Source organism: Camellia sinensis, chromosome 2 (genome assembly GCF_055761805.1).
Source record: "Camellia sinensis isolate YWXY chromosome 2, ASM5576180v1, whole genome shotgun sequence".
Taxonomy (NCBI): Eukaryota; Viridiplantae; Streptophyta; class Magnoliopsida; order Ericales; family Theaceae; genus Camellia; species Camellia sinensis.
The window spans coordinates 109,626,792-109,637,279 of NC_138962.1; the positions used below are offsets into that span (position 1 = coordinate 109,626,792).

At 35.0% G+C, this 10,488-nt stretch overlaps 1 protein-coding gene across 1 annotated transcript; it reads right to left on the bottom strand.

Annotated features, from left to right (window-relative positions):
* Window positions 1-2,672: 2,672 nt before the first annotated feature.
* LOC114278337 (uncharacterized) lies at window positions 2,673-4,037 on the bottom strand. Its single transcript, XM_082912823.1, has 3 exons — window positions 3,851-4,037; window positions 3,432-3,754; window positions 2,673-3,275 (listed from the first exon to the last, which is right to left on the bottom strand). The coding sequence occupies exons 1-3, from the start codon at window positions 4,035-4,037 to the stop codon at window positions 2,673-2,675; spliced, it is 1,113 nt and encodes a 370-aa protein (XP_082768949.1).
* Window positions 4,038-10,488: the final 6,451 nt, after the last annotated feature.

Sequence of the window (10,488 nt, forward strand, 5' to 3'; positions counted from 1 at the left end):
TCTAATTTACCCAAAATATTAAGAAATATGACGGTTAGTATGGAAGTAACTTATTCCAAATTTGGCAGTGCATTAATATAGAGACAGCTTGAATTTTGGAGTTCCACAAGGAAGTGAAATGTTCAAATTATAATGTCATTACTGATGACGTCTCTCAAGATTGTCATTTATATCATCAGCATGGTGACTTTGCCTTAACATACATTACCGACGTTGTTAACTTCATTTTCTTCTTTTGTTTCAAACGTATCGGAAATTCTATGAATGTTTAGTCATTATTTTTTTTTTTTTTTTTTTAATTATGACTCTATAGGATTGAATTACGATATTTATGATAATCAAATTTATAAACGTTATAACTTACATATGACAAACATTGTTTTGAAGATATGTACCATAGTATTACCTTAGAAGTAATAGTAATTTTTTTTTTAATGGATGTTTAAAATCAAAATTTTAATTTTTTTTGAATTATTTAAAAAAAAATTAATTTGAAAAACATTGAAAATACTGAAAATATATTTAAAATTTTTAATAAATATTTTCTGACCACAAAATAAAATTATATGAAAATGATGATTGTTTCTTTTGTATTTTTTTTTCTTTTTTTATATAAAAATTCTAATTTTTTTTTTTGTGCAAACCAAACAAAACAAAATCATTTTTTTTCATAATTTTTTTTTTTTAAATTACACTAAGACTCTTTCAATAAGTCAGAATTCACCTCCAGTATCCCATTTACTTTTTATTGATGATATATTGATGTCTTCATTGGTTTCTAAAAAATCTAAAATCGAGAGATATTGATTTATGATTATCTTTCAATTTTAAATAGTGAATACCAAACTCAATGAAACAATCAATAACAAATCAACACAATGATTTAACGTGAAAAAAATTGGAGCCTTCAATTGTGATAAAAAAATTTACGGGTTAAAATCACAAAACAATCCACTAAGAAGATAAAAAACAATTACACAAGTGTACCCTCAATTATCTAGCAATTCCATGCCTGCATTGAACTGGCCTCGATGTGCCTCTTCCACCATCATCTTCACCTTGGAATTATCTTGCCCAATGTTGAATCCACAACGCTGATGTCGAATCCACAACGATGAGCCATTTTAGAATCCACCAAAGTTTCAGGCCCAAGTTTTCCGTAATCCACTGAGGAACACCTCTCTCTTTTGTGAATAAAAGAACACAAACAAACCCCTTGATGATGTTCATATGAAGTTCATTTATCCATTGATCACTCTCAAATCATCAAGGAAACACATATAAATCACCCTCCAATATAAAACACTTTGTTTTTTCTTCCTTTCGAAAAATCTAGATGGATTCAAACCTAAAAACAGCAAATGGTGTGCTTTATAGTAAACAAGATCGCGAAGACCGCTCAAGCGCACATTACATCACTCGAGTGGTATAAGTAAAGGTAGTGCAAAACGTATAGAGTGACCGCTCAAGGGCAACATTCACCGCTTGAGTAGTAAAACTTACTTCTCAGAAGTTTAGTTTGCAAGCAGAGACACTGGATGCTCCTCTTCATTGCTTGAGTGCACAAATGACTACTCGAGCTGTCAAACAACTCGACTGCATTTTTTGCTTTGGAGGCGCAGCCTTCATGGACCTCCTTGTACATAGTCAGCAAAATGGCAAACTCAAGCACAATTCGAGTTGTATTCGCATTTAAACACTCACAACCTCACTGAAACAAAAGAGCGAATAAAATTACAACTGAAAGGAATTTTGTCAAACGGGATTGCCAATTACAAAAACTAACAATTTCTTTAATCCTTTTGTGATGAGTCGGGCTTGAAAATTAATTATCACAAGTTCGAGTTGTTTGTTAGTCCTATTGTTACCTCTAATGGCATAAAACTTCTGGACGTTTTTAAGATTTGTCGTGTGAGTAAGCCAAGATTTTATTTGGGGGCAACTCTGGATTTTATGAGCATAAAAAAATTTGAGGTTTTTCGGGCATTAATAGAGAAAATTTAGAATAAATTTCAAAGCTAGAAGTGTAGTCTTCTCAATATTGTTGGGAGGAGTACTTTGGTTAGACATGCCCTTCAAACAATACCCATCTATACTTTCTCTTTCTTTAAGATTCCTAAATATGTTTTAGACATATTATCTTCCATCATCTCAAATTCTTGGTACTTCTGAAGGCATGGGTTTATGTTGGCGAAGTTGGGATAAGGTTGTATGCCTATTCATTGGGGAGGTCTTGGTTTTCAGAATCTTGGATGTCTAAACCAATCTCTGTTAGCTAAACAAGCTTGGTGAATTTTTTCAAATACTGAATCTTTGCTTTCTAGAGTTCTTATGGGTAAGTATTGTAGTAAGGAGGGTTTTGAAAAGGTTAAACCATGTTCCAATGCATCTTAGGGCTGGAGGTAGTGGCGGCGTCAGGAATTTAATATGGGGGGGGGGGGCACCTATTAATTACAATCTCAAAATTTTTCTTCCCCAATCAATAACAATAACATATTAATAATTTTTCGACCTAATGTTAAACATTAAAAATTAATATTCATTACAAAAAGTTTTTAATTTTAAACTTTTACAATTGACCCTGACGAGTTTTCATCTTTTGACATCTTTCTATGATAGTATCATTGTCAATGCCATTAAAAATGTCTCTCTCAATGTAGACAACCAAGCTATCATTCATTCATCCATCCATCACCCATTTGGTTTCGCAACCGATTCTTCATAATATTCATAGCTGAAAATACCCTCTCAACAATAACAGTTGCAACAGGTAAGATTAATGCTAAAGTCAAGAGAAAATACACCAAAGGATATACTTTGTCTCTTCCAGTCTCCACCATTTTCTTAGCAAGATCGGCAATTCCATTCAACATTGAGAACTCACTACTAGATAGCATGTCGATAATATATGTATCAAGTACCATGAGCTCCACTAAAGAAAATTCTTTGGGATAAAATTCAGCAAGATGAATTAACTTTTTCCCGTCAAAACTAGAGAAAAAGTTAGATGGATTTAAACATGCCACACAAAGTAACAACTGAATGTTTGACTCAGTGAAACGAGCATTTAGTTCTTGAATTTGCATATCCAAAACAGTGTAGAATAACTCAACACGATAGTGATGTAAGTTTGTAATTTCTTGAGCATTGTGCCTTTTTCTCCCTTGAGCTACAAACATATTTTCCATTTGGGGAAAATCAATTTCATGCTTTTCACAAAAAGACAAAATATCATCAAGTAAAGATGTCCACCCACTCTCCCTCATCTTTTGAAGCTGTACTTTAGAAATTTAAACTAAATTCATGGCATTAACAATATCTTAATCTTTCCTTTGTAGTGCTTGCGATAACTCACTTATAATAGCCAATATCGTTTTCATCAAATAAAGGTTGAATATAAACTCAAATGATTGAATTGAGTCCAATAATACATTTGCTTCTGCTCGTTGTTCTGAATTTAAACCATCCTCCGAAATCCTTTCAAGCACGTCAATCATTGTTGAAAACATACTAGCTAAGCTGACTAAAGTACCATAGTGTGAACCCCAACATGTATCACCAGCACGTTTAAGATTAGTTTCTTGATTTAAGCTTTGCCCACTAGATAGCTTTCTAGTATTAAGTGCCTCAGCAACTTTTGCAGCTTGCTTCTCCTTAACAATATCTCGGCTTTTACATGATGCTCCAACAGCATTCACCACATTAGAAACCAAAGTGAAAAATAAAGCAATTTGATTATGATTCTTTGCCATGGCTACAAGTGCCAATTGCAATTGATGAGCAAAACAATGAATATAATATGCACAAGGATTATCTTTCAGCGTAAGTGTTTTAAGACCATTGAACTCACCTTGCATATTACTAGCCCCATCATATCCTTGACCTCGCAATTTGGAAATACTCAATCCAAGTCTGGAGAATAAATTTTCCACAGCTTGTTTGAGTGAGAGAGCATTCGTATTAGCAACATGCTCAATACCTAAAAAGCGCTTAATCACTTGGCCTTTTTTGTCAACATGTTGTATTATAATTTCCATCTACATTTACAATGCCTTTTTGAATATCAGGAGATGTTAACTTGAGATTTTGTGGAGCATTGCTGAATGCAACCACTTTGACATCTTCATTATGATCAACAAGAAACTTGAGAAGTTCAAGAAATTTTTCTTGGTTACTTGAATTTTCAGATTCATCATGCCACGAAACGCAAGTCCTTGTCTTAGAAGAAATTTGACACAATCAACCGATGAATTCAAACGGGTTCGATACTCAATTCGAGCTTAATCAGATTGTTTGAAAAAAATCGTTTGAATGTGATGGTTTTGGTTTAACAAGTCTTGACATTTACTCGAAACTTGATTATGAGCACTATTAGGACCTCCAACATGAGTCTAAATTTTTTCTTTTTTCTTCCAATTTGAGAAACTCTCACCAACAAAAGAATCACCACCAGTTTGATCTCCAATATCGGCTTTGAAAAGATAACAACATAAACAAAATGTTGCATCTTTTGCTATGCTATACTCCAACCAATTAGGAAATTCACTAAACCAAGCCTGATTAAATTGCCGAAGTTTTTGTCCAAATGATTTTTGTAAAAAATTATGATCACAAGACCTTTTTGTGGATATGCTCTATGAATTTGGTCTCGATCATTAGCATTATAGTCCATAATCCGAGGCCATAGTCCTGGATCTGTAGGAAGGTCTACTAAGTTGATTTCTATGTGACTTTGTTTTGCGGAAGAATAATTATCATCTTCTTCCAAAAAAATAAAATAAAATAAAACAATCATGGGTGCTTGTGGTGTGTGTGTCAGTGGGTTTGAGATCCATTTGGAAGCGTTATGTATTAGAAGGGGCATTGTGTGTGAAAGCCAGACTCCACAAAAAAAAAATAAAAATAAATAAATAAATAAAAAATTCAAAAGTCAGGGGGGGCACGTGACCCCCTTGGGCCCAACGTCCCTCCGCCATTGGCTGGAGGAGTATTTTATGGGGTTGGCATTTTCTTTTTCTGGGATAAAATGGGTGGTAGAGAATGGGGATCGAATTAACCCTTTAGAGGACCAATGGATTCCTTCCATTGATAATCCACTCATTGAGCAGGGTTTGTCTCGACATTTCTCTTACTTAACAGTCTCTCATTTTATTGATAAACATAATAATTGTTGGCGGTTGAATCTTTTGAAGTTGTTCTTTCTGAAAATGTGCATTAAACATATCCAAGGCATTCATGTTTCGGTTATGCCTTTGCCTGACAAATCAATCTGGAGTCGCACTATGTCTAGGGATTATTCTGTTAAATCTGGTTATTAGCAAGCATTAGAATGTTTGGTTATATGTAAACAGATTGTAATATCTCGTAATAATCCCATTTGGATGTGGCTTTGGAAGCTCAAAATACCCCTCAAATGATCTATGTTGTTAGGGAAATGTCTCCATAATATTCTTCTAGTTAGACATATTTTAAAATGCTGGAATATGCTAAATGATGCAATATGTCCAAGATGTTTGTGGGAGGAGGAGACGCTAGAACATTTGTTTTTCCAATGCTCGGATTCACATACGATTTGGAGGGAAAGCCTTTTAAGATTGGATTTTCCTATTGGAAAGCCTATATTATTTTCTACTTGGCTGGATAGTTGGAGACAGCAAACTCCTGATATGGATTGTATTTGCAAACTTATTGTTGTGCTTGTTGGAAAAAATGGATTTTGGTAAACTTTAATATGAAATTAAAGTAGGTCCCAACCATTGGTTGATGTGGGATTAAATGAGTTTAGATTCTTTGTAACAAGGTCGTTACACCACATAAAGAATGACCAAAAATTATTAAGAATTGAATGAGAAATTATCTCATAAAGATGGCCTCATGAATGAGGTTTTGGGAATTGTGTATAACTACCAATCCCACATTGATTGTGGAGGAAAAATTTGATGGGTATTTAAGCCTCGAGATTATGAGAAGGGCATGAGCCCTTTGGGGCATCCAAATTTTCCGAAGGAAAGGAGGTATGGATGCTTTAAGGATGGGCTTGGGCCAAGACTATGGTCCAAGTTAGTTATGGAAAAATTGCTACACGCGCGTGAGCACTGCCCGCCCGCCTGGACCGGGTCCGTGGTCCATGATCCGTGGATCGTGGATCTTGGGCTTGGGCTAATGCTTAAGGCTTGTTGGAATGGGTTAGGTTTGGGCTAGGCCGGATTGGTGGTCCACCAAGTTATTCTTTTTGGGCTAGGTCTATTGCAGGCCCAAGTCTGTTGCAGAAATGTATATACAAATATGTGTATATTGTGTGTAACTCACACTTTGAATTCCCATCATTTTTGTGCATTACTCCAGCAGTTTTGCAGAAGTAATGGCCTCCATTAGTGGCCAGCCTTGATGGCTGGAGACTCCTTCTCTCTTCCCCATTATGTATAAGAAGAGACCCATCTCTTTTTGGTTTTGTACACAAGTTTTGCTTTCCAGTCATATAATCAATTTGCTTACTAGTATAATAATCTTCCTGTGTGAGAGAGAGTGCTCGTATTGTCGGTTCGCCAAGCTAACAGAAGGTGATTCTGAGTTAGCCGGTTTAAGCCATCTTATCCTGGGAGACAGAAGTCGACGTTCCTCCAGCACCCACGGTGAGGTGGCTAATCTGTTTTAAGGACACTGTGGTATCACACAGAATTTGGTTTGCTCCATTGTTTTCAATATTTTTGTTAATCTTATTTCATGCTCTAGAATGTAATTTATCAAAGATGGATTAATTGGATGTATTTTAATTTAATTTATCAAATCATGAATTTATTTATCTTGTTTAATTGTACATGTTTAATAACAAACTTAAAATAGATTAAGGTTTCTCATTAGAAAAATAGATTCATATAAGATAAATTTATTCTGTGGCATAGTTGTAGTAGATACTAGATTAATTATTTTCCTAAAATTTGCTTCTATAGTTACATAAGAAATTGGATTAATTGTTGATACTACTTTGTTCATTTTCTAGAAAGGCCACTGTGTTGTATGGGAAAGGAGGCGATTGTTATGTTTAGTAAATTAAATATTGGAAAACGGTTGGTTGGTGTTGAATGCATGATCAAGAAATTTGTGTACATATGTTGTTGCTTGTGTCAATCCTTCATTATAATAAAATATATAATTATAGATAGATGCATGCTATTGATTGCTATACCACCAAAACCAATGTTCTATGTATATGCAAACTGCATGTTTCAGATTCAATTGGTTTACATGTCACTGCTTTTGTATGCTACTATTGCAAGTCCATTTATTTTATAATTCACTAATTGAGTTATAATCTAGTGTTTAGGTTATTTAAATAAACAAATAATTTTTCCATGCCTTGTAGTTCTAGATCTTTATCATAATTTACATACTTCTAGTTCTATAATAAAATTTGCATGTTAAATTGCTTATAGTTGTCTAGAAATATTTACATGAAACTTGCCTCCTAAAATTACATGCTCCTAATTAGTTTCTAGTTTCAATTATAAACAATATGTTCAATATCTATTACATTTTAGTTTAATTCCCATGCTTATTATTTCCTATAATTTGCATGTTCTTTATTTTCTAGATTTGGGAATAGGTTAGATGATTTTAATTGCTAGAATTATTTACATGTTTAAATTCATCTATAATTCATGCCAATTGATTTTAATTTAATTTTCTTGTCTAAATTTATGTACATGATTATTGTGTTATAATTTCCAATAACTTTTGTCAATTAATTTAGTTTTAATTTATTTGGGAGTTATAAGTTTAAATGTTTATTGTGAATTAATTTCATTTATAAATCATGACTAGTAATTTTTAATTTAAAGTTTGAATTTAATCTTCGAGTTACAACAATTTTAATTTAAAGTTTGAATTTAATTTTGGAGTTACAAATTTTATTTTTAAAATTGTACATTTATTTGCAGTTTTATTTGTGTAACTTATATTGCATTTTTTTAAAAAAATTTACTTAATTGTGCTATTCATGATAGTGCTAGGAGGGTTAAGTACAAGCTTTATTTATTTATTTTGTGCTTTGCTACTAACTTTCTTGTAGGCATACCAATGCGAAAGGAAATGGAAAAACAAAAAATCAAAACCAAATGAATAGATTTGGGTTGCACAAACGAAATTTATGAACTATTTGATTTAAGCATTTTTTGCTTGAGAGTTATTTGGTTTGTTTACCAAGTTGTAAAAGCAAGTTTTATTTGCTTATTTTGTTGTAGCAATTCTTAAATTGCATATAAGTGTTGAACCTTGGTTTGTGTTAACCTAGGTCATCCCTTGGAAAACTTAATTCTAAAAATTGTTTCTCATGGACTAGGAGTCAACATGCTCTTGAAAGTTTTGTCAAAAGGTTAACTGAGTTTTAAGTGGGACCGATGTGACCTCTCCAGTCTTCTTGGGAACATTCTTGACCATGTTTGATTCTAGGTTTAGTGGTGAGACAAATTTTGAATTAACTTTTCAACTATGGGATTTTCTAGTGTTAAGTTTAATTTTTGAAAACACAGAAAGTGATATTCTGGTGTAATTTTCAGAAATGGAAACTATCACTGATGCTATTGCTACTGCTAACGTTGGTAGGGATGTAGACACCCCATTTTTGACCGTCCTCAAGACTTGGACGTCACCGTTTGAACACTCGGTGATCATCCATGTTTGTGTTCGTTTGGAGTTCCCGGAGGTCTCGGCTACGCGCCTTGTCTCAGGATCTCCGAACTCGACCGTTTAGTGTCTGGTTTTGCACCAAACACTTGTGTTTTGCCTTGGAGAGGCAGGGTAGGGCTTGTAGACCATCCCCACCCACCACCGGCAGTGGCTAGAGGCCATCGGCTGGTTTTTGCTGCCACCGGCAATGTATATTGCCGGCCGGCACATTTTATTGCCGGTCAGCACTTTTTAGTGCCGATCGGCACTCTTTTTGGCCAAGATGGCATTTTCGGCCGGCCGACTACTGTGCAGTTGCTTTTTGAGATATTTTTAGGCAGTTGTATTGCAGTGACTTTCCCTCCATACACGTGTATGGAGGGATGGCCCTCTAGTTTGGCTTAACTTGTAAGTTTTACAAGTTTGGTTGCCTATATAGGGAGAGGCTCTCTCTTGGCTCAAGAGGTTAGAGACTTAAGATATTTTGAGAGCTTAGACAGCCATTGTTGAGCTCTGGTTCTCGGGTTTGAGTTAGATACACATTCTATCTCTCTTTCCCTCTCTTTTGTGCTCTTGTGTGTGTTTTAGTCCATACTATTGCACACAAGCACCTAGTGTTCCACCTTCCTCTTGGAACTGAGGTTCTAAGGGACTGATTTTGAGGTTTTGGTGTTGGATTCAAGCTAAGGAAGGCCATTGGAGCATCTTTGTTGAAGAAGTCTTCAAGGGTAAGAATCTTACCCCTTTTACCCCATTTTTGCATTGTATTTATACCTATCTTAAATTCGTTTTTGAGCTTAGTGTATAATACAAAAAAGTTATGTTTTTAAGCCCTCTTGGTTGTTTGTTAAGAGTGTTTTGTGGTTTGGGTAAGTTTGAATACCCTTAGGCCTTGAAAGGCCTCATTTTGTGCCCTTTTGTGTGAACTCCGGGATTTTGGTGTTGGGGTCTCTTCACCACTGAAATCTTGAGGGATTTCAGTGGTGAAGATGATGCCTTGAAGTCCCAAAAAGGGGAGGGCCACCCCCTCTCCTTGTTGTCCTTGAAAAGGGCATGTTTTGGTCTCTTGAGAGAGCATTATGTTTGAGGGTGTATTGACCATGACTTGGCTGCTTTTTATGCTTAATATGTCATGTTATGCCTCTATTTTTACTTGGTTTTGGTACTCCATGCATGCTTAGCATAGTTGCCATGTAATGCCTTGTTATGCCTTAACATGTCTTAGGTTGTGTGCCTTTGTTTCTAGCATGTTTTAGGCTTAGTCTTGTGAAGATTTTGTGCTTATCTTGACATGTTTTAGATCTGTCCATAAGTGTTTGGGTTGATTTTGGCATGCCTGGTATAGCTCCTTTGTATTTGGACTTGTTGGCCTTAAGTATGTGAATGTATAGCATGCTATCCTTGCATTGTTTTGGTGATTTGGGACCATCCACCATGCCATTTCAGACCTTGTTGTATGCTTGAGAGCTCACATTTGATGTCCCTTTAATGCCTTGTAAGGTTGTCATCTCATGCTCCATGTTTTGGTGTTTATGCATGCCTTTGTTCTTGAGCCATTTAGATGCCATCTAAGTGGTTCTTAGGCCTTGTATTAATGTCCCAAAACTCTGTTTTTGGTCAAAGAGTTCATGCCATGTTTGGTCTTGCTAAGTGTAGTTCAATACTCCATCGGTTTGCTTTGAGCATTTGGGCCATTTGTTGCATGCTCGGCTTGATTTATTGCTTGGTTTGGCACCATGTTTTAGCATGATTTCAATGCTTATGTTGCATGCTACGTGTCCATGATTACCCCCTTTCAAATGTGTTTGAGAGTTGTTCAATTTG

What these genes read in the sequence shown, in the direction of transcription:
- LOC114278337 (XM_082912823.1), bottom strand. Translation starts at nt 4,037, where the DNA reads ATGGAAATTATAATACAACATGTTGACAAAAAAGGCCAAGTGATTAAG. An exon ending in TGGGGCTAGTAATATGCAAG is followed by an intron (nt 3,755 to 3,850) that starts GTGAGTTCAATG and finishes TGGCACTTGTAG; the next exon opens with CCATGGCAAAGAATCATAAT. An exon ending in AACAACGAGCAGAAGCAAAT is followed by an intron (nt 3,276 to 3,431) that starts GTATTATTGGAC and finishes TCTAAAGTACAG; the next exon opens with CTTCAAAAGATGAGGGAGAG.